Raw genomic sequence first — 24,992 nt, forward strand, 5'->3', positions numbered from 1 at the left:
GTTGCCCTAAATCTTGTGAGACGCTAATTGTTAGCCGCTAATGCCAATAGCTAGCTAGCAAATGCATGTACTGTATTTATCTCAGTTGAGCAGTGGTGTAAAGTACTTAAGTAAAAATACTTTCAAGTACTACTTAAGTCGCTTTTTTTGGTATCTGTACTTTACTTTACTATTTTTATTTCTTACAACTTTTACTTTTACTTCACTACATTCCTAAAGAAAATTCTGTACTTTTTACTCCATACATTTCCCCTGACACCTAAAAGCACTCGTTACATTTTGAATGCTTAGCAGGACAGGAAAATGGTCCAATTCACGCACTTATCCAGAGAACATCCCTGGTCATCCCTACTGCCTCTGATCTGGAGGACTCACTAAACACAAATGCTTGTTTGTAAATTATGTCTAAGTGTTGGAGTGTGCCCCTGGCTATCCATAAATAAAACAAGAAAATGGTGCCATCTGGTTTGCTAAATATAAGGAATTTTTTATTATTTATATTTTTACTTTTGATACTTAAGTACATTTTATCAATTACATTTACTTTTGATACTTAAGTATATTTAAAACCAAATATGTTTAGACTTTTTCTCAAGTAGTATTTTACTGGGTGATTTTCACTTTCACTTGAGTCATTTTCTATTAATGTATCTTTACTTTTACTCAAGTATGACAATTGGGTACTTTTTCCACCACTGCAATTGAGTGCAGGAAATGTGGAAATTATAAGAGTGCTGAAATTTGTTTTGGTTGAAGTTGAATTGAACACTATAAAACAATCAACAAATTAAAAAAGATAAAGCAGACATCCACCTCAAACCGGGCGTGAAACTGCATATAAACTCTTATTCCATAAATGAACTTGAAATGCTATCTGGCCATGAAATGAGTCCAGCCAAATGTGTGCACTCAGCTACAACATTGGGGATTGGGGGTGGCGGCTCGGAGCAAGGCCTAGCCAATCAGTCTTCCCAGAGGGCACTCCCTCAGGGTCCAGCCGAGACACACTACTACTCCATCAAATTGAGGGCAAAAATACAAGTTTACTTATCCAACACATTGGATAACTCTTATAACGTTTGAGCTGAAGCTCAACAAAAAAACAACCTAGGTCACCAGGCTGCTTGTTATGGCGCACACCTGTCACCATCATTACGCACACCTGCGCATCATCAGACTCACCTGGACTCCATCACCTCCCTGATTACCTTCCCTATATATATGTCACTCCCTTTGGTTCCTTCCCCAGGCGTTATTGTTTCTGTTCCAGTGTTAACTCTGTGCGTTGTTCATGTTTCTTGTTTTGCGGTTATTTATTAAAACACTCACTCTCTGAACTTGCTTCCCGACTCTTCCCGCACATCGTTACAGACTCATTGAAATCACCTAGAATGTATGTGTTGCCACCCTAGGATCACTCACTACTCATAAAACAAATGTAGAACTTTTGTTATTCAAAAACTAAAAATACAGTCATACCGTCCCAAAAAATACAGTGATATAATATTTTGGCCATATCACCCAGCCCTAACTGTATGTGAGGCATCTTTATTAGCTTTGACCAAAGCATTCATTTCATTGAACATTACCTCTGGGGTAATGTGAACATTTTATTTTTACTGGCGCTATAAGACCCATTCTTCATGGGTATGGTGAGTTTGAGAAAATAACTGATTTATGAACAAAAAAAGTGAGGAAAAAATGAAAGCTTAGGTTTGATGAGGAATGAGCAACTAGTAATGAAACGGTAGCAATAGTTCAGCTTCAATTGTTGAATTCATACTGAGGCACATTTCCTGTCTACATAATGACTAGAGACATTCAGAGGGGTTGGGTTAAATGTGGAAGACACATTTCAATTGAATTCAGTTGTACAACTAACTAGGTATCCCCCTTTCCCTTTCCCTTTCCCATTATGGAGAGGGGACTTAACCTTAACCATTTTACATGGGCAGAGAGTAGGGGAGCCACATGAGATAATGCTCTGTGGGAGAATTTTCCCAGCAGTTGACAATAAGAGTAATGGTAGTTGGAGTTTATGGGTTATCAAATTAACATTTATAATAAAATATATTTTCAATGGAACAGACAAGTTTAAAATAATTTCAAATGCTTGATTATTTAAATGTATCTGCACCAAGAGCCAATCACTGAGATGAACCAGTATTTTCTTTCTTTCTCTTTCCCTCTCTCTCGTTTTTCTCTTTCTTCTCAGAATCTCCATAATTGCATTCTAACAAAAATGTAATCTGTGAGTTGAACAGCTTTCCTGAATGTCTGTGGAGCTACACTCCAGAGGGAAGCAGACACTTTGTTTGTTCAGCTCAAATATCCTGCTCTCTGAGCACTGTCACATGGATTTAACACATTTTATCTTTGGAAGACACAAAAAGGAATATTAATTACAAATTAGTTTTCAAGCAGACTCAAAACGTGATTAGGCTAATTTGGTCTTCAGGTTTTTACATTGTTAGAGTGAAGATGAAGATGGTGATGATTACATTCTAGTAATGGAAGCAGTGGAGGTGCTTGTGGAGGCAACAGTTGCAGTAACTGAGGAAGTGGGTGTTCTTCCAGTCCAGCCCAGTGCATCGACACCATCTAGCCGTCCACCGCCCTTTCCTGTATCTGTATCTGTACCTGTGGAATGTGATGCTGTTTAAAGCTGACTGAGCCCTGTCATCACCATACGTCTTCTCGCCAAGCAAAACAACGCACATTCTTGGCAGGGAAGTATCTCTGGGATGAAATGAAAGGAGGAACCCTTCAACGCTTACACCACCTCCCCTCCTATCCCACCAGGACACAAATGAGGGGGAAAACAAGTCCCTCTCCCTTCTTTTCCCTCTGTTTCCCTCTGAGAGACACACACAACATGGCTGTCCAGCCTTCGCTTTTTGAGCCCTTGTCCAAAGAAAACAGTAGAAATAATAAATCACCTTCTGAAATTAACCCTGTCCATACCTAGGTCACAGCTCGCCGTTGTTCACGCTTGACCCACCGCCTCGCTCACAGGAAGTGACACGTACAGGAAGTGACACATTTAGAAGAGCATTTGGAATATCCTCCTTGCCAAAAGAGAGGCCCCACAGTCCCAGTCCTATACTCTGACCCCGCTAAAGTTGACAAGGGGAGCTCATTTGGAGCATTTTGAGAGAAAGCTGAGCCGTACTGTCACACTTCACAACGTCCCCCTCGCCTGTGTCCTCTGCCTCCCAGGGTGCAACGCGCTAACAGCCCTATGCATCATCCTTACCAGTTTCCCTCAGGCTAACATTCATTAGGGCACACAGCTCCTTGGGGAGTTGAGGCTGTACAGGGACGATGAATGTACACACTGACCAACCTGCCTGAGAATCTACCAATGACATCCTTCTGCATTAGAGAAGCCATTGGAGAGCTGTCTGTACTCCCAGTGGAGGCATACATATCACCCAGAGCATTAGTGTTGCCACAGCCAAATGGAGCACTGAGTGTGAGACTGACTACATACAGGGAGCAGTAGACAACTCATTGGGAATTTGAACAATAGCAAGACTGAATACAAGCTAAACTGCACGAGATGCAAAACTGACTGACTTTAAATAGAGCCAAACAAAGAAAACACAGCTGTACATCAAAGAAAAACAAACTGCTTGAACCTAAGCCCTTTTGTGAGACATTATCCATTCATAGGCACTGGTGCCTTGCTAAATGTACACTCACTACATATTCCACACACTGTTCCAGCACAGCCTAAAATCATGCCATAATTCAACCATGGCAAGGACAACATCTTCATGGAATAGGTTCACATCACGCTAGACTTCCGGCGCCGAAAAGAGATGGCCGCCTCGCTTCGCGTTCCTTGGAAAATATGCAGTATTTTGTTTTTTTATGTGTTATTTCTTACATCGGTACCCCAGGTAATCTTAGGTTTCATTACATACAGTCGGGAGGAACTACTGAATATACGATTAACGTCAACTCATCATCGTTCCTACCAGGAATATGACTTTCCCGAAACGGATCCAGTGTTTTGCCTTCCACCCAATACAATGGATCTGATCCCAGCCGGCGACCCTGTGCGACGCCGAAAAAGGGGCAAACGAGGCGGTCTCGTGGTCAGGCTTCGGAGACGGGCACATCGCGCTCCACTCCCTAGCATACTACTCGCCAATGTCCAGTCTCTTGACAATAAGGTTGATGAAATCCGAGCACGGGTAGCATTCCAGAGAGACATCAGGGATTGCAACGTGCTCTGCTTCACGGAAACATGGCTAACTCAAGGGACGCTAACGGAGTCGGTGCAGCCAGCTGGTTTCTTCATGCATCGCGCCGACAGAAACAAACATCTTTCCGGTAAGAAGAGGGGCGGGGGGGTATGCCTTATGATTAACGAGAAGTGGTGTGATCATCATAACAACACACAGGAACTCAAGTCATTCTGTTCACCTGATCTAGAACTCCTCACAATCAAATGTCGACCGCATTATCTACCAAGGGAATTCTCTTCAATCATAATCACAGCCGTATATATTCCCCCCCAAGCAGACACATCGATGGCCCTGAACGAACTTTATCTGACTCTTTGTAAACTGGAAACCACACACCCTGAGGCTGCATTCATCGTAGCTGGGGATTTTAACAAGGCTAATCTAAAAACAAAACTCCCTAAATTCTATCAGCATATCGATTGTGCTACCAGGGCTGGAAAAACCCTAGATCATTGTTATACTAATTTCCGCGACGCATATAAGGCCCTCCCCCGCCCCCCTTTCGGAAAAGCTGACCACGACTCCATTTTGTTGATTCCAGCCTACAAACAGAAACTCAAACAACAAGCTCCCGCGCTCAGGTCTGTTCAACGCTGGTCCGACCAATCTGAATCCACGCTTCAAGACTGCTTCGATCACGCGGATTGGAATATGTTCCGCATTGCGTCCAACAACAATATTGACGAATATGCTGATTCGGTGAGCGAGTTCATTAGGAAGTGCATTGACGATGTCGTACCCACAGCAACGATTAAAACATTCCCAAACCAGAAACCGTGGATTGACGGCAGCATTCGCGTGAAACTGAAAGCGCGAACCACTGCTTTTAACCAGGGCAAGGTGACCGGAAGCATGACCGAATACAAACAGTGTAGCTATTCTCTCCGCAAGGCAATCAAACAGGCTAAGTCCCAGTACAGAGACAAAATCGAGTCGCAATTCAACAGCTCAGACACAAGAGGTATGTGGCAGGGTCTACAGTCAATCACGGATTACAAAAAGAAAACCAGCCCCGTCGCGGACCAGGATGTCTTGCTCCCAGACAGGCTAAACAACTTTTTTGCCCGCTTTGAGGACAATACAGTGCCACTGACACGGCCCCCTACCAAAACCTGCGGGCTCTCCTTCACTGCAGCCGAGGTGAGTAAAACATTTAAACGTGTTAACCCTCGCAAGGCTGCAGGCCCAGACGGCATTCCCAGCCGCGTCCTCAGAGCATGCGCAGACCAGCTGGCTGGTGTGTTTACGGACATATTCAATCAATCCTTATCCCAGTCTGCTGTTCCCACATGCTTCAAGAGGGCCACCATTGTTCCTGTTCCCAAGAAAGCTAAGGTAACTGAGCTAAACGACTACCGCCCCGTAGCACTCACTTCCGTCATAATGAAGTGCTTTGAGAGACTAGTCAAGGACCATATCACCTCCACCCTACCGGACACCCTAGACCCACTCCAATTTGCTTACCGACCCAATAGGTCCACAGACGACGCAATCGCAACCACACTGCACACTGCCCTAACCCATCTGGACAAGAGGAATACCCATGTGAGAATGCTGTTCATCGATTACAGCTCAGCATTTAACACCATAGTACCCTCCAAACTCGTCATCAAGCTCGAGACCCTGGGTCTCGACCCCGCCCTGTGCAACTGGGTCCTGGACTTCCTGACGGGCCGCCCCCAGGTGGTGAGGGTAGGTAACAACATCTCCACCCCGCTGATCCTCAACACTGGGGCCCCACAAGGGTGCGTTCTGAGCCCTCTCCTGTACTCCCTGTTCACCCACGACTGCGTGGCCATGCACGCCTCCAACTCAATCATCAAGTTTGCGGATGACACTACAGTGGTAGGCTTGATTACCAACAACGACGAGACGGCCTACAGGGAGGAGGTGAGGGCCCTCGGAGTGTGGTGTCAGGAAAATAACCTCACACTCAACGTCAACAAAACAAAGGAGATGATTGTGGACTTCAGGAAACAGCAGAGGGAGCACCCCCCTATCCACATCGACGGGTCAGTAGTGGAGAAGGTGGAAAGTTTTAAGTTCCTCGGTGTACACATCACGGACAAACTGAATTGGTCCACCCACACAGACAGCGTTGTGAAGAAGGCGCAGCAGCGCCTCTTCAACCTCAGGAGGCTGAAGAAATTCGGCTTGTCACCAAAAGCACTCACAAACTTCTACAGATGCACAATCGAGAGCATCCTGTCGGGCTGTATCACCGCCTGGTACGGCAACTGCTCCGCCCACAACCGTAAGGCTCTCCAGAGGGTAGTGAGGTCTGCAGAACGCATCACCGGGGGCAAACTACCTGCCCTCCAGGACACCTACACCACCCGATGTCACAGGAAGGCCATAAAGATCATCAAGGACAACAACCACCCAAGCCACTGCCTGTTCACCCCGCTATCATCCAGAAGGCGAGGTCAGTACAGGTGCATCAAAGCAGGGACCGAGAGACTGAAAAACAGCTTCTATCTCAAGGCCATCAGACTGTTAAACAGCCACCACTAACATTTAGCGGCCGCTGCCAACATACTGACTCAACTCCAGCCACTTTAAAAATGGGAATTGATGGAAATTATGTAAAAATGTACCACTAGCCACTTTAAACAATGCCACTTAATATAATGTTTACATACCCTACATTACCCATCTCATATGTATATACTGTACTCTATATCATCTACTGCATCTTGCCATCTTTATGTAATACATGTACCACTAGCCACTTTAAACTATGCCACTTTATGTTTACATACCCTACAGTACTCATCTCATATGTATATACCGTACTCTATACCATCTACTGCATCTGCCATGCCGTTCTGTACCACCACTCATTCATATATCTTTATGTACATATTCTTTATCCCTTTACACTTGTGTGTGTGTGTAAGGTAGTAGTTGTGGAATTGTTAGGTTAGATTACTTGTTGGTTATTACTGCATTGTCGGAACTAGAAGCACAAGCATTTCGCTACACTCGCATTAACATCTGCTAACCATGTGTATGTGACTAATAAAATTTGATTTGATTTGATTTGATTTGACTCTAGTGCAATAATGAACCATGACCTCATTGTGTGAAGACAAGTCTCCACACAGATCCCTTCCACAGAAGCACGCCATACAGAGGCAACCAACCAAACACGCCTTAAAGCCAACATGATACAGCACAACAGACCATAATCATCATCACTCTCAGCCCTGTGTCAGACTCTCTCTTCAGGTGTGATTTGAGTGAAAGGCGGGTTTTGTGTACTGTGGACGGGGGTTACCTGATGAAGAAGGAGGCTGCAGCAGATGCACTCTGAGTGGAGGTGGGTGTGGAGGTGTGGCCAGGGGCAGGGGGGGTGACGTCACACTGTCCCAGCTGGACGGCGCTCCTCTGTCGGCTGGGGGTCAGACTACAGTTAGAGCTGGGGACAGGGGCCTCCGAAGCAGGGGCAGGGACGTCCCTCTCTACGTCCCCCATCAGACCCTGTGCCTGCAAAGAGACAGACCGAGAGAGACAGACAGAGACACCGACAGAGAGAGACACAGAGAGTTAGCAATGAGTGGGCCTCAAGAGTTAACCACCACTACTGGACCCCAACGCCTCTCTTCCAGCCCATTTACTCCCTCTCTCCTCTCCTCCACCACAGATGGGCAGGCAGCTGCTCTGGCAATCCCAGTAAACGGGTGTCAGCTATTCACCTCAGCAACAACTAACTCCCCACAGGATGGCAAGGGCACTGGACTGGACTGGACTGGACTGGACTGGACCGGACTGGACTAGACTGGACTGTCCTAGACTGGACTGCACTAGACTGGACTGGACTAGACTGGACTAGACTGGACTGTACTAGACTGGACTGTCCTAGACTGGACTGTACTAGACTGGACTGGACTAGACTGGACTAGACTGGACTGGACTAGACTGGACTGCACTAGACTGGACTAGACTGGACTGGACTGTCCTAGACTGGACTGTACTAGACTGGACTGGACTGGACTGGACTGGACTGTCCTAGACTGGACTGTACTAGACTGGACTGGACTAGACTGGACTAGACTGGACTGAACTGGACTGGACTGCTTGATTCTGGCAACACTAAGGATGATGCACGGTGTGAATGATAATTAAGTGATAGCCAACATCTAATTACAGTTTAGCTGTTAAATCATTGTGCATATACATACATCAGCAGCTAATTTGGCATGTGTGAGCAGCTTTGTAATGCACAGCTTGATTTAAACAGGAAAATAAATATTTACCATCCAACAACAAAATACATCTCCATATCTACACACAAACCATAAGCAGTGGAATACCATAGTAGACACAACCATTTTCTCTGATAGGCCCATGATGACTACTGCTCTGTGAAGGTATGCTAAAGGTGCAGATGTAGAGGGGTAACAGAGCATAGCCTGTCTGCAGCGCTGCCTGCCAGCTGGGGTATGAGTCAGGAGCAGAAGGAAGCTGCCTCAGCCTGGCCCCAGGCCCCAGGGGTGGTAAAGACTAGGGGTGATGAGGCAGGTCCCAGGCTGCTCTCGGAGTGCTAGCCTGGGGGAAGGGGGCCAGAGAGTTGGTCTATCTCTGACAAAGTCCACTGATCACCTAGGCAGCCCATAATACACATCCCTGTTCCTACCAGGTTCACCATGACAACACAGGGTTAATCCTCACCCTAACCACGACTATATCCAACTGTACAGTGATCAATGAAACTTGACAAGAACCAGTTTTGTGGGTCAGCCCAAAACAAATGGTATAATTAAGCCTCTAGTTTTCATTTACATTTATCCTGGTGACACCTCCACACTGGGTAACCAGAAACCTGGAGTCAAACACGGCATGAGGCTTCACAGTATATATTTTGTCAACACTATCCAGTCCCTCTGCACATTTACTTGCTCAATGTTTGCCCTAGATTCATGTTTGGTAAGTAAAATAACATAATTTACAATATTTTTATACAGTGTTCTACTGGTGTACGCCATCTATTAACGGAGGCTGATAGCTGAACTATTTATTTGACATAGCTGACATGCGAGTGATATACATCAATATGCAGGGGCATACATTCAGACATTCACATGAACACAGGCACCTCCGGCAGTAGGGCTATACCTCAGCACAAGCACTGACACTATAAGCTTGTTATGAGCAACACAATCAAATGTGGTTGTTTTGAATCCCAAGGGAATTGCTCATTGACTGTACCTCAGAGAGCCATTTGTGCTTGCCACTTCTTCTTATTAATAATTACATTAACTTATTTTTGTTAGATGCCAGACACCTGTGTTGTGTTGTTCCGGATATCCATGGAAATAAGACTAATCATTGAACATGCTTATTTAGGCATTTTGGCTGTGTTGAAAGTCCAACATTGTGGTTGGTGGGTTGTGAGACAGCGAGGGCCTCTTGTACGTGTACATGTCAGGGTTATGATTTGTGAAGTGCGTGATGGAGAGACGAGGTGCAAACTGAAATGAGCCGAGCATAGATTCTTCACACGCACCTGGCGGAGCGGAAAGACTCACGACAGCAGGCGGGTGTCCGTGACAGGACAGGAACTCAACCCATACCAGAGAGGTGTACCCATGTCACATCATCCAGAAAGACTGAAATACTTCACACACTTAGGCAGGAAGCCTATCTGGACAGCTCATCCACAACCCTGTCATAGATTAAGCCAATTGTGGTGTCAGGTTTTAGAATCAAAATGGCAGCAGGTTTGAGGAGCCCATTGAGGGTAGGGTGTGAGGGTGGCGGAGGGATGTTGTGGGGTGTAACCAGAATAAACAGCTCACTGTAACACACACAGACACCCATATGATTTTGAAAAACAAATCATAATGCCTGTCAGGAGAGAGACTCAGGACTTAAGCTCTTCAAGTAACCTCCTCTACAAGGCAGTAGGCCAGTAAGGCCACTGCTGTCCCTGGTTAAGGGCCCTGTCAGGTAATTAGGCACTGACAGTGGTGCCATGTGTCCAGCGCCATTTACACTGAGTGTCAGTAATGAGGGGACCTACCACCATTCAACGCCCAACCCCTTGGCCCCCCGCACAGTCGATAGCTCCTGTTTCCCAGCAATGAGGGGGAGAAGAAGAGACAGCATGATTTCAACAGACTCTCAGGCCAGCTGGGCTCAGTGACTCCCTGCCCATCAGCATTCTAAAGAGCAAGCGCTTCTCAGAGCCGGAGCCTAGTAGGGATCCCCGGTGACCTCTGATCCCACTGTCCGACAGGCCATTGCTGAGGTGAAATGAACCCTGCTAATCTGGGCCCGTCCTGATCCAATGGCTTCAGCAACAACTTCAAATGGTGGAGGAGGAGTGTATACAGTAGATGGATCACTGGGATGCACAACAATAAATCCATTTCTTTCTTGATTTTCCTTAAATGTTGCCCTAGAAAATGTTTTTAGACTGAACAGTATAGGAGGACTCATCAGAAAAGAGCTTCACTCACTCTCTCCCTCCTCTATCCTTCAAGCTCTCTCTCTCTCCTCTATCGTTCACTCTCTCATTCCTCCTCTATCCTTCACTCTCTCTCTCTCTCTCTCTCTCCCCTATCCTTTACTCACTCTCTCCCTCCTCTATGCTTCACTCACTCTCTCCCTCCTCTATCCTTCACTCTCTCTCTCTCTCTCTCCCCTATCCTTTACTCACTCTCTCCCTCCTCTATGCTTCACTCACTCTCTCCCTCCTCTATCCTTCACTCTCTCTCTCTCTCTCTCCCCTATCCTTTACTCACTCTCTCCCTCCTCTATGCTTCACTCACTCTCTCCCTCCTCTATCCTTCACTCTCTCTCTCTCTCCCCTATCCTTTACTCACTCTCTCCCTCCTCTATGCTTCACTCACTCTCTCCCTCCTCTATCCTTCACTCTCTCTCTCCCTCCTCTATCCTTCACTCTCTCGCTCTCTCCTCTATCCTTCACTCACTCTCTCCCTCCTCTATCCTTCACTCTCTCTCTCTCTCCCCTATCCTTTACTCACTCTCTCCCTCCTCTATCCTTCACTCTCTCTCTCTCTCTCCTATCCTTTACTCACTCTCTCCCTCCTCTATGCTTCACTCACTCTCTCCCTCCTCTATCCTTCACTCTCTCGCTCTCTCCTCTATCCTTCACTCTCTCTCTCCCTCCTCTATCCTTCACTCACTCTCTCCCTCCTCTATCCTTCACTCACTCTCTCCCTCTATCCTTCACTCTCTCTCTCCCTCCTCTATCCTCTCTCTCTCCCTCCTCTATCCTTCACTCACTCTCTCCCTCCTCTATCCTTCACTCACTCTCTCCCTCCTCTATCCTTTACTCACTCTCTCCCTCCTCTATCCTTCACTCACTCTCTCCCTCTATCCTTCACTCACTCTCCCTCCTCTATCCTTCATTCTTTCTCTCCCTCCTCTATCCTTCACTCTCTCTCTCTCTCCTCTGTCATTCACTCACTCTCTCCCTCTTCTATCCTTCACTCTCTCTCTCCCTCTATCCTTCTCTCTCTTTCTCTCTCACTCTCGCTCTCCACCATCATTCACTCTCTCTCTCCCTGTGTGGCAGGGTGCCATGCAGGCCCAGCTGTACTGTGGCAGACAGCAGCCCATATGGTCCATTGGGCTTCCAGTGGGTACCAGACGAGTGAGAGGTCACACAGGGCCACTAGCGGCCAACAACACACTCTAAACCCCCAGGATCAAGAGCACACGGTTTTAGCAGATTAGCGTGCATTTGATTGTGGAGCAGAGGGCAAATCACAGATTTGTGTCAATCAATTCGTCATTTTGTAGTGTCCACTGTTAAGTTCAGTATTCACTACTCACACTGTTGTCTGCACTGCTTAGAATGACGGAGTTGTTAATCTAACTAAATCCGACATCAGAGGTTAGAACTCATAAGTGAGTGTGTTAAATTATCAACTGAGGGGGGAATTCAACAACAGATGCTTTGATTTTGCTTCATCAGGTTTTTGGGAGACTGGAGTTCTCTAGCGGACCTCCCAGAGGACGGATGTGTTGTTTCCTCCATTTAACCCAAATATGACTCAGTCTGAGCCCATTGCTCCAGCTATTAACTGTAGTGTAAATGAACACACATTTAATTCCAAGCCAGAGCCTTTTCACTGTATGAAAGTTTCATGGTGTCCTATAATGGGCTGTGTGCTGGTAGACTAGATAGAGCCTTAAGGCTGGCACACATCACACCGAAAATGAATCTAGCGTTCGTCTGCCGATCACGCGATTTTATTTGTCAAATCGGTGAGCACACGGTTCACAAATTACGTTCACGGGTGCTAAGTACTCCCGGCCAGCAAACGCTATTGGTGTGTCTGGGCCGTAAAGCCCTCGGAATAAAACACTCTGTAAGATTGCTGTCAAACAGGTGGCATCTCCCTTCCTTTGTCTGCACTACAGAGCTCAACACTCGTCCCACAAAGTATTCAAGTGGGGAATTGTGTATTAAAGCACTTGCCTTTAGGGCACAGCGCAGCTCCAAATCATCTGTGGCCTGTGCAGGTTTTTGTCATTCTGAGGGATCTTGTTTTAATGAAAGAAATGGACTTTAGAAAGTAACACCAGGCACATTTCTGCTGTTTGTATCGTGGTATCCTGAAGGAACATGTGTCTCTGAGGAGGCCCAGGCTCAGACGTGTGGCATTGTGCAACACTTCATCCTAGCTCCCATCGGCTCTAATTGCTTTTAGACACATAGGAGAACACAAGTCAGTCTCTCTCAGCCTTTATGCAAGGCCTTTTGATTTGCCCTAGATTGCACACATGCTAAAAGATTCTGGAAGCCTCACATAAACTGCCACTAAAAGCACTTGTTGACAGTTAAAGAGGAAAACCTGTTAGTAATCTTCAGAGTCCAGAATGAGGAATAACACTGACGGATGCCGTAATTGAGTGCAATTTTCGAGACAGCGATTTTCAATGCCATATTAAGTAGAAATAAAGTGGAGGAGCCATAAACAGCTTCTGATTGAGAACATAAAAATGACAGAAGTAGAAAATATTAGCAATTGACGACTGCTTTTAGCTCAGTGTTCTCAGACTCCCTAGTGTAGAATGTCACAGCAATGTATAAGAGACAGGTAGAGGCTTGGTCCAGATGTCCCTCTCTCTCTTTCTTCAATATAAAGGACAACAATCTATAATTGTTGAACCATTGTTTCTCTATGGTATAGTAGGTCAGGGCGTGACTAGGGGGTGATTTAGTATATGTTGTATTCTAGTTTATTATTTCTATGTGGGTATTCTAGTTTTCATATTTCTAGGTTGGTGTGCTTGATATGGTTCCCAATTAGAGGCAGCTGGTTATCGTTGTCTCTAATTGGGTATCATATTTAAGTAGCATTTTTTCCACCTGTGTTTTATGGGATATTGTTTTGAGGTAGCACCTCTGTAGTCACGGTTCGTTGTTAGTTTATTGTTTATTTGTTTTTGTCTTTGCTAAGTTTCACTTTATCATTCAATTATGTGGAACTCAACATCCGCTGCGCCTTGGTCCGGTATTTATTCCAGCGAACGTGACAGAATATCCCAACTTAACAGGACCAAGCAGCGTGCCTGGGAGGAGATGGCATCCTGGACTTGGGAGGAAGTCTTGGCAAGACACGAAATTCTGCTGTGGAAACAGACGACAGGAGAGTGGGGAGGACAGCGACGACGCCGAGGTTCGCGGCCACATAAAAAGCCCAAAAAACTGCCCAAAAATATTTTTTGGGGGGGGCACAAACGGTGGTCGACGGAGCCGAGGAGTGAACCAGAGCCAGTCTGGGAGAAGAGGGAGAAGATGCACGACATTTGCCCTAAGGAGCGTGTAATCAGTTTAATGCCACCTGAGTCAGCTCCCCGTACTCGTCCTGAGGAGCGTGCTATTAGTCTGGTGAAATCTGTGCCGGTTCTACGCACCAGGTCTCCAGTGCGCCTCCACAGCCCAGTACGTCCTGTGCCAGCTCCTCGCATTCACCGTGTGAAGTGTGTCATCGAACCGCTACCATTGATGCCGGCTATACACACCAGGTCTCCAGTACGTCTCCACAGCCCAGTACGTCTTGTGCCGGCTCCACGCACTAGGCTTCCAGTGCGCCTTCCCAGTCCGGTACATCCTGTGCCTGCTCCCTGCACTCGCCCTGAAGTGCGTGTCTCCAGTCCGGTACCACCTGTGCCGGCTCCACGCAGCAGGCCTCCAGTGCGATCCCCCAGTCCGGTACGCCCTGTGCCATCTCCCCGCACTCACCCTGAAGTGCGTGTCACCTGTCCGGTGCCACCTGCACCGGCCCCACGCAACAGGCCTCCAGTGCGCCTTCCCAGTCCAGAGCTACCGGCGACGGTTCCCAGTCCAGAGCTACCGGCGACGGTTCCCAGTCCAGAGCTTCCGGCGACGGTTCCCAGTCCAGAGCTTCCGGCGACGGTTCCCAGTCCAGAGCTTCCGGCGACGGTCCACAGTCCGGAACCTCAAACGACGGTCCACAGTCCGGAACCTCAAACGACGGTCCACAGTCCGGAACCTCAAACGACGGTTCACAGTCCGGAACCTCAAACGACGGTCCACAGTCCGGAACCTCAAACGACGGTTCACAGTCCAGAACCTCAAACGACGGTCCACAGTCCGGAACCTCAAACGATGGTCCACAGTCCGGAACCTCAAACGACGGTCCACAGTCCGGAACCTCAAACGATGGTCCACAGTCCGGAACCTCAAACGACGGTCCACAGCCCGGAACCTCAAACGACGGTCCACAGTCCGGAACCTCAAACGACGGTTCACAGTCCGGAACCTCAAACGACGGTCCACAGTCCGGAACCTCAAACGACGGTCCACAGTCCGGAACCTCCTGAGACGGTCCACAGTCCGGAACCTCCTGAGACGGTCCACAGTCCGGAACCTCCTGAGACGGTCCACAGTCCGGAACCTCCTGAGACGGTCCACAGTCCGGAGCTTCCAAACACGGCGTTCAGTCCTGCTCCATGGCAGGAGCCTTCCTATGCACTGATGTCCAGTCCAGATCTGGTGTCCAGTCCCGCTTCATGGCAGGAGCCTTCTTTGACACCGAGGTCCAGTCCAGGCACAGTGTTCAGCCCGGGTCCATGGTTGGATCCACGAGATGAGCAGGCTCTTCGGCCTGCACCAGAGCCGCCACCAAAGCTGGCGGATCCACGAGCTGAGCGGGTTCTTCATCCCGCACCAGAGCCGCCCCCGATGCTGGCGGATCCGCGGGATGAGCAGTTTCTTTGTCCCGCACCAGAGCCGCCTCCGACGCTGGCGGAGCCGCGGGATGAGAGGGTTCTTACATTGTTGAGAGGGTTCATTGTTTCTCTATGGTATAGTAGGTCAGGGCGTGACTAGGGGGTGATTTAGTATATGTTGTATTCTAGTTTATTATTTCTAGGTTGGTGTGCTTGATATGGTTCCCAATTAGAGGCAGCTCGTTATCGTTGTCTCTAATTGGGGATCATATTTAAGTAGCATTTTTTCCACCTGTTTTATGGGATATTGTTTTGAGTTAGGGCACGTAGCACCTCCGTAGTCACGGTTCGTTGTTAGTTTATTGTTTATTTGTTTTTGTCTTTGTTAAGTTTCACTTTATCATTAAATTATGTGGACCTCAACATCCGCTGCACCTTGGTCCGATATTTATTCCAGCGAACGTGACACATAATGATAACCCTGGAATAAAGTATATTACAAGACATGGGGAATTGTCACGACTTCCGCCGAAGTCGGTACGTCTCCTTGTTCGGGCGGCGTTCGGAGATCGACGTCACCGGCCTTCTGGCCATTTGTCTTTGTCTTATACACCTGGTTTCAATCCCCCAATTACTTTATTATTATTATTTAACCCTCTGTTCCCCCATGTTTGTTTGTGAGTAATTGTTTATTGTATTGCGGTCCGTATTTGTGGCCTTGTATTTATACGACGTGTATTGTGATATATTTGAGTAAAATTGCTTTCATTACTCATATCTGCTGTCCTGCGCCTGACTCATCTCACCAGCTACACACAGACGCTTTACAGGAATATGTCTGTATGGAGCAATATACTGTAGTAGGCCTGAGACGAGAGTTAGAGGAAGATTGTAAGGTGGTCATTGGTTCTAAGCTGCCCTTGAGGAGGAGGTCTGTACGTTAGTCTTGGTCTCCCCAAGTAGCCAGTACCACCCAGGAGCCATGACTCCTGAGGAATGAGAGGTCACCTCTCCTGCAGAGTTCTGAGGCTCAGGGTCTGAGTGAGGTTCTTCTCATTTCTCTAAAGGTCTGAGATGTAATCATTCCATTGTCAGACTTTGTTCACTCAAAGTTCTCAAGCCAAGGTTCACAAATAACTTTGAAAACAACATTGACAAGAGTAACAAGCTGTCTATACAAAATTTTCCTAGATGTGCTTTGACATAGTGTATCTGTATCAATAGTGATAATGATGAGTTTTGAAGGTCTGAATACATACTGGGCTGGGCTGAGGGAGGAAGTTGTTGACTCTGGAGATGCTCCACATGCCCTCAAGGTACTGCTGGGCCTGGATAGTGACCGATCCCAGGGTTCCTGTCAGCTGCCCTCCCCCCATCGTCACCTGGACACTGGTCTTGGGCCCAGCAGAGACAGAGGAGCCCTGCGGACAGCCCTGCCCCCTGTGCCAACTCTCCCTCAGGGGCAGGATGGTGTGGGCTTGGGCGTGGGCTTTGGAAGGCTGCCTCACATGGGCACTGGAGGAGGAGAGTGTCAGTTTATGAGGTTGCCCAGAGAGGGTGGTGGAGGGCAGAGCAGGCATGGCGTGGCTCAGGGTCAGGGCCGCGGGCGGGGCGCCTACTGTCTGCAGGGCCTCCTGCCTCAGCTGGTGGAGAGGCGTAGAACACACCTGACAGCAGCCCTCATGGCTCCCAGGCACTTGGAGCTGGTCGAATAGGAAGGCTGCGTAGCCAGGATCCTGCAGAGGAAATAAAGAGAGAGACTTAACATGGTCCCATTCAGAGAAAACCATGGTAGACTACGTCATATCTCCATATCAGTTTGATTGGGGGGTTTCCTTGATGTTGTTAATATTTTCCAGGTGTGTCAGACAGTGGCTATTGGTGTGGTCCCTCGTGGAGGCTGCCCTTTGTGATCCTAGCTCTACCTCCCTCCCTCCCCTAACCACATTCACATCCTCCCCCTCAGGAACACAGTTTGTCTAAAGCTGCAACCAGAGACAGCAGATCATGTTGCTGGTGGATGCGCCTGCCTGGGCCTTGTACCCAAGTCAAACAACAGGGGCAAATCAGAAGAGGTAACGAAAAGGGAGTTTGAGGGATTAGTGGGAGAGACTCCACCAAATCAAAGTCTGTGCATTCCTTTGGAACACCAACTCAGCCAGACTCTTCTCCAACTTTCTCCAAGGCTACTTAAGGCCACAGAACCTGAATAAGGGTTTTACACTGCACCAAATTAGAGAAGGAAACCAGTGGAGGTTTGTCCTTTCCCTCTGCCTGTTAAAAGACTCCCTGGAGTGTCCCTCGCAGTTGGGTAGGAAGGGAGTTGTGGGGGTTTAGAGAGGGAACCACAAAATAAAACAACAGCTGAGCCGATCCTAGGAGCTCAGAGCGTGCTATTTACATATTATGATAGTCAGTATGAAAACATACGGTAAGACGCCCAGCGTGAAGAAAGATTCTCCTCCTGACAGCTAGAGGCTCATAGAGTCTCTGACGATCACTCACAGCACCCAGCCTTTCACTAGTGATTACAAGTCACGTCATCGCTGCTTTTCCTCATCATGCAAGTCAAGTTCTAACACCCCTTTTTTTAAATTATTATAATTTTATTTTTATTATTATTATGTTGTTGTTGTTTACCCCTTTTTCTCCCCAATTTCATGATATCCAATTGGTAGTTACACTCTCAAATACTCTGTGTACACAGACGTAAACGCAGACACACACAGACGCGTTCACACACACACACAAACACAAACACATACACAAACACAAACTCACAAACACACAGTCCCAGTCTCTGAAGGGGTATAAAGGTGCGGTAACCTCCCACCCATTGGAGTGGAGCTCTAAGACAGAAGCCCACAGATACATATTGTTTATGAGGCCTCTGTTCCAGTGAACCTCTGTGGTGATCAGGAGGAGTGAGACGGCCTGGCCAAACAACAATACACTGCTTTTAATGCAGTGCCACTTAATACAGCAGGCCCAATATAACAGTCTCCATAGAGACACAACCCATAGACTTTAAATCTCCTCCCTCTGAAGGCAGCTCAATACAGAGACTTTTAGGTGACCTCTATCTTATCTCTTTATACTGTAGGTATCCTTATACCTACAGTATAAATGGGTATCATTACAGAGAGAATACAAACTGACCAGTTTCTCTATCCTTATGTGTATATTGCACTTCACATCCTTTTATAAGGGCCGTGACGATACCAGTATCACAACGTTTTTTCCATGGCAAAAATGAAAACACAAAGCAGACCAAACTCTTTTTAAAAACCTGCTGTATGTCACATATTGTGTCCTATAGCTTCTAAAATAAATACATGTGACTCTGGATGCTTCTAACATTAAGCATGAAACACACTGAGATCCTCACAGCTGATAGACTGCCGGTACTTATCACAGTGGGAGGCCGTTCCTTCTCTTGCTAAGTCAAAAGCGGTACCTGATGCGTGCCGACCCGATAGCGACAAACTTGCCATTTCTATTTGTAGAATTGCAATGCTCCTCAGTGGCCAACAACTTCACTTTGAGCCAATCAGAGAGCACGGGAGAGCCAACCCATTTTAGAAATGTTTAATAGAGGGCATTTTCTACGTAAATCCAGGGACGAGCCAGTCACACTTCATATGCAATGTAGGCTATGGGATGGTAGCTAGCTAATTGTACATACGCAATGCATACAACCCTAAATACTTCCTCCAAGCTAGCTAACCACTGTAGCTAGTATTGACATTATAATTAAATCACAATGGATTAGCTAGTTCCAATGAAACAGCTGGCTGTGTTAGCTGCCAAGTTAGTGCAGTGTTCCTAGCTAGCTAGCTATGTTGTGCTAGCTAGGGAATATGCTAATGTTAGCTAGCTAAACATTTGGCTATTGGCTGGCACTGGCAGTATGGGATAATCATCTTGCTAGGTAGTTATCTAGCTGTGACCATCTGATTAGTATCAACAAGGGCTTTCTAAAAATTTCAACATTTGCGCACATAGCTTGGAATCTAGACCATAAGCAATACGCACGGATGTACATTACTAAACAACGCTACAGACACGTTCTGGTTTGGAGTATTTTAACAAGGCTGAGTGGCTGACGACTTCCAAGGTCTTTGCTGTGTGAACACAAAAGAGATTGACTGCCAACACTGTTAAGGGGTGCAAAGTACTGTCGGCAGGAAAACGTTTGACAATCCTACAGGTGTGTCTGAGCTTTTAGGGCTGTTTTCCTAAAGTTAAATCTGCTTCATGTTTTGTTTACTTGTCACGATACTAACGAGTATTGCGATACTGGTATGATCCCGGCCCTGCTCTTTCTAACTAACAGCCAAGCAAGGGCAGGGGACATCATCATCTTCATTTGGTCCCTGAGTCTCTAAGCAGAGTCCCTATATCTCACTGATCTACCCACAGTACTGATCCAGCCCACATGATGAGAGAGATAGATCACCAAGCAGATTATCTAGAGAGAGGACCACAGAGCACATAGGCCTGCCCAAGGAGAGGCTGCTGCTCGGATTGGCCCTGGGCAGGACACGACTATGCTGGTCCTCTTGCAATATGGATTTTCATGGGATAAAATGGGTTTAATACTATATACTTAGTGATATACTCTGATAAATGATTAATTACATGATACTGACACTATTGGCAATGCATAGCTAGTATGTAAAGCTGGGATAGTTGGGATAACTAGCTCATACTGTAGATCATCCTACATAGTGTTGGGTGGGGTTATGTTGGCTAATGCAGGATATGTTAGCTACAATTATCCTCTTAGGAGGATTTAGGAGGAAATTCACATGAACATGCATTTATGTAAAGAGGCTTAAAATGTAAACACCATTGAGCTTTGGAGAAAGACACTGATACGTATGAGGGATCTAATGTGAAGGCATTCTATTTCAACCCGTTTAACAGAGGGCCGTTTCTGAACTCACCAGGTCTGTGACAAATCAGGGGAGAAATCAGAGAGAGAGAGAGAGCGGGGATAACATATCACCACGGACACGCTTCAGTCTGGAAAACGTATTTGGTTGTGAGCAGTCATAATCAGAGTAACCCACCCTGGTTTCATCGGCTCCACCCATTCCTCACCCCTCACCCTCCCACCAAGCCAACCCTATCCCACCTCAGGGCATGACTATATGGAATAAATCAATTCCTCTTTCCTTCTCTCTCTCCCATACATCCTATACCTTCCTCCCTCCATGTATTGTTAGGTGTTGATTTAGGAGTGCCAATAAAACCAGCCACAAAGCTCAGCCCATCTGCTATTCTGGAGGTTCTGGAGGTTAGCGAGTGAGTTTCCCTTGTAAAGCTGTCTGTCTGTGAGCATTATGCTCTGGGGAAGAGTGAGCTAGAGGTCAGGGGTAGGAAGTGGATCATGGTGATGCTGATGGTGATGATGATGGTTATGATAGTGGAGATAATGATGCTAGCCCATCTTTGAGGTGGAGAGTCTGAAGGGCAGATAATATGTGATTATCTCCACATCAGGTATGAGGAAAGCAAGCCGTAAATCAAAAATAATCCGAAAGGGCATGACCTTGACTCTCTGTCTGTCTGTTGTTTTAAGATTTCTTAAAAGATTTCAGCCTGAACTGCAGCCTGTCAAAACTCTCAGAAATGCACACCTCAAAAATGAATGCTGTCTGTAGGAAGCGGTTTCCAATTTCTGTTTACTAGGTGATATCTGATTCCGATGTACAGATAACGAAATTGGATTGTACAGGCAAGTTCCAAGATATTTTTTATCACAAACCGATGACCCAAGGAAGTTGTGTAATTCCTAATGTGGAATACATGAGACGTGACATACTGTACTATGCATGTATTGAGGCCTGATGCGTTTATTTTATTATACATGTGATCTATTGCTGACAGGTGCAAGTGAGTGTAAAAAATAGTCCAGTTTGAGAGCTGCATCAACACAATACAAGTGTTCCATCCATTGATAGGGACATGAAGGCCTGAGCTTCTTCAACCATTGTTGGGTACAAGTGGAAAACCACTAGGCTTCAGAGCACAAGCACTCTAGAAAGAGAGGGAGCATGAGTTAGGGACATGGAGAGAGAGAGAGGGAGGAAGGTTGGGGTTGTGCCCCTTGCCTGGGGGCTTGTGGGTCACTGTGTTGGTTTACTGACTGTCGACGAGGATCTTTATTAAACTCTGGGGACGAATTAAGTCAGATGCTGTGGCCTTATTATGGAAAATAGGCCAGCATGCAATGGAAAAGAAGTGCCTGTAGAATCTACATTTACCGTCTGATGAAATTCAGCCATAGATCGGCCGACCGGATACAGAAAGCCGAACCATGACTTACTTAAATAAGGAAGCGGTCATAGCGATTTCAAACGCATGAGGCCCCTTGTCAGACTAAAGACTTTCAGACACACTCCATTAAAAGTAGAACACGCTTGGAAACACTATTTTATATTCCATTGAGTTGCGGAGCGCCTGTCAGATGAGGAGCAGTGACCTTCACCACAGAGCAGGTCTCTGTGTTGTGGTGGCCATTCAGTTAAAGGAAGCAAGAGGCAGTACAGCCACAGCACACCCAAAAGTTGACTTCATAAGATTCAATTGTGCAATCTCCTATTCCTTCCTTCTTTCTTCCAGTTTTTTCCTACACTATTGTACAGGGAAACTTTCCCCCGATGACTCAGTAGGTCAACACAGTGCTGTCTTTCCACACTAGAGCCCATTCCCAACAGTATTATTGCTGTTAAAACAATAGAATACGGCAGAGTTTTTCATACTTACTATAACGGCGTATAAAACCAACAGGACCACACAACAACACAGCTGCTTCATCTAATGCCTGGAAATCCTCCACTCTCCCTTCTCTTATTTCTCCATAAGGACAGCTTAAGAAAGTCTGAGCCATATCTGTTTACTTGTTCTCTGACACCTTTTGCCCTGTCAGTAGTACTGTCCCAGTGTGTTTCAATGGGACTAGGCCCCAATAAACCACAGGAGCCTACAGACAGATCCCACAGTGAGGACGAGAGCTGCCAACAGGCCTACTTTCCCACAGGTAGCCTGGGCTCTCCCTGACAGCCAGGCCAGAGACAAACGAGCACAGCTGCAGGCCTGCCCTGGGTGACCACAGGCCATTAAGACAGATTACATTCCCAGGATAAAAGGACCACATCTAGCGGTAATCCCTCCCCTTCATACCCTCAACTCTCTCACCCCTCAGCCATCCCCTGGAGTAGCAGTGGGCTGGACAGCCTCAGCAGACCCGTAGATCTAATTTGACTTCAGGAGCAGTTAATGCTGAACCACCAGTAGAAGCAGAGGACAACAGATCATTAAGTTTAACCACCCAGGTCCTGTGCTGTGGAGCTAGAGAAGACAATGAGTCAGGATATCACACTAGCATGCTGTTTACCTCTTTGGAAACATCTCCTGTGCCACACAAATTGGGAGGGTCATCAAACCACATCAAATAGATGTTCACTGCTGCCTGCCTGCCTGTCTGTCTGTAGCACACAGACTACTTTCCCAAGCAGAAACTCTGTATTAGCAACAGCATTGGAGTTTTGTTATTTGTCTGCATGACAAAATAAGAACATAATTCCAGAGATAGAATATCCACCACTGAAGTACTTAATTCACACCTGACTAAACAAAATAACTAAGTTCTCAGTTGAAGTAGCTTATTAACATCGCTACAGTACTATAGACTGCCCTATTTTCATGATTCATGATGATATCTGGACCCCATTAAGTAATGGAAAACAAAACATTAAAATAGTACATTACAGTATATTCCCCAAGTAGCCTAGACAATATAATTTTGTCATTTAACAAATGTGTTATAGAGGGTATGTGCTCTGCTTAGTCATCTTAGTCATGTCCCATCAAAGTGAATCCCTATTCATCAATACATGAACAAATGCTTTCATGTCTAACTAAGTACGTTATTAGGCTATGACTCTACTTGCGTAAAAACTATGGTTGACAATTGTTTATTTCATTTTTCTAGTCAAACCAATGGATGCAGAACTACCTCAAGTCACTTTCCAACAAAAGAGCAACAGCAAATTGCATCATTATTTAATACAGTCACAGGTAAATGGGTTGACTGGCCCTCTGCTATTGTGCCCATCATCGCCATTTACTTGTATTCATGATACAGCACTGCTTCTTGTGCTCTATTGCTTTTATAACACTTTTACCAACATATTAAAATAACAAGAAATGAAATACTTTCATTAAAACTTTATTTTGATAAGTCAATTCATACAATTTCATTCTTCCACCAGAAGATATAGTCTGGACAAATCTCCTTGTTAGTTATTTTGGTCATGTTTCTACAGATGCAACCCAGATGTTTTTGCATAGTTGCTATGCAAAAGGACTGGTTGTCCGTTCTAAACAAAATGGTTGCTATGCAGGCTGGATAATGTTCTTGTCACTTGCTAGCTAGCTAGCCAACTTCAGCTAACTTAGTCACGTCAAACAATGAACCTCGAATAACAGTAACAGCTGCATATTCATTTGAGCTTTTTCTCTATTGGCATTTACTTGGCTATGTCCATGACAACCATTTCGCTACACTCGCATTAACATCTGCTAACCATGTGTATATGACCAATACAATTTGATTTGATTTGATAATGACGTTGGTCCGTGATTTCGACTGGCTCAGAAAAATTGGCTCCTCTGTGTATGGTACTACAGAGATAGAAATTAAAAAGTGAAACATTGTTTCCGAGTTCGGACAGGCAGACAGATATTATATTAATAACCCCCTAGAGTCGATGTCTGCACCCCTGAGGAAATCGAATTAGCATAATAAAATAATTCCCATAAAAATCCATCAGTTTAAGATAGAGATATCTGTTTTTTTTTGCATTGGATGCATCTCAATCCCCCACATCCACAGATGTCACACTTCCACATCAGCGGTGAAAGGTGACAGAGCTAGAGAGGTGTTTGTCAGACCATGATACATCCCGAAAATCAGTCTTATCACAAAATCATCCGTAGTGTCGAATGGTTTGGCCTACAAATGTTTTGCTCTACGACCCCCACAAGCGTCTGAAGTCGGTACAGCTGATCTGCCAACTTCTGTCTGTAGCGCCTGAACAGTTTGGGTTACACACTAATATGACCCCTCTGTGGAAAGGTGAGACTCGTGAACAGGTACATGTTTTGCTCTAGGATGCCCACAGGCCTCACAAGACTCGTCTGAAGGTAACCCGGTACCAGTTGATAAAGGAATAGAAGTACAGTATATATGGAGACTGTTTGGTGCCAAAAATAAAGGGGTTAAATTCTCAAAATATGTTTCTTGATCGTTCTTATATCTCCCAGATATAGGACAGACACTTCAGAACAAACTTCCTTTCGATTTTTTGGGGGACTATCTGTTGTTCCATGTAGTGAATCTGTTATTCAATGCGTTTGTATGGGCTAATAGCAGTAAGGCCCAAAAATTGTCATTCTTAAAATTCAAAATCAAATAGCTAAATGAACCTTGGCATGACCTTCTTAAAACATTCCATATAGCTTAGTAGAACCCCCTCTCAGCAGGCAGAG

At 46.1% G+C, this 24,992-nt stretch overlaps 1 protein-coding gene across 3 annotated transcripts in view; it reads right to left on the reverse strand.

Annotated features, from left to right (window-relative positions):
• The window catches only part of LOC139553547 (kinesin-like protein KIF26A), a 129,329-nt gene that overhangs the window by 44,676 nt on the left and 59,661 nt on the right, over positions 1-24,992 (reverse strand). For all 3 annotated transcript variants that reach the window (XM_071365990.1, XM_071365989.1, XM_071365991.1), the window contains exons 3-4: positions 16,691-17,167; positions 7,537-7,745 (exon numbers count right to left, since the gene is read on the reverse strand). In XM_071365990.1, coding sequence (XP_071222091.1) covers positions 7,537-7,745; positions 16,691-17,167 — 686 coding nt within the window. The remainder of the gene's footprint in view (positions 1-7,536; positions 7,746-16,690; positions 17,168-24,992) is intronic.

Source organism: Salvelinus alpinus, chromosome 25 (assembly GCF_045679555.1).
Source record: "Salvelinus alpinus chromosome 25, SLU_Salpinus.1, whole genome shotgun sequence".
Classification (NCBI taxonomy): Eukaryota; Metazoa; Chordata; class Actinopteri; order Salmoniformes; family Salmonidae; genus Salvelinus; species Salvelinus alpinus.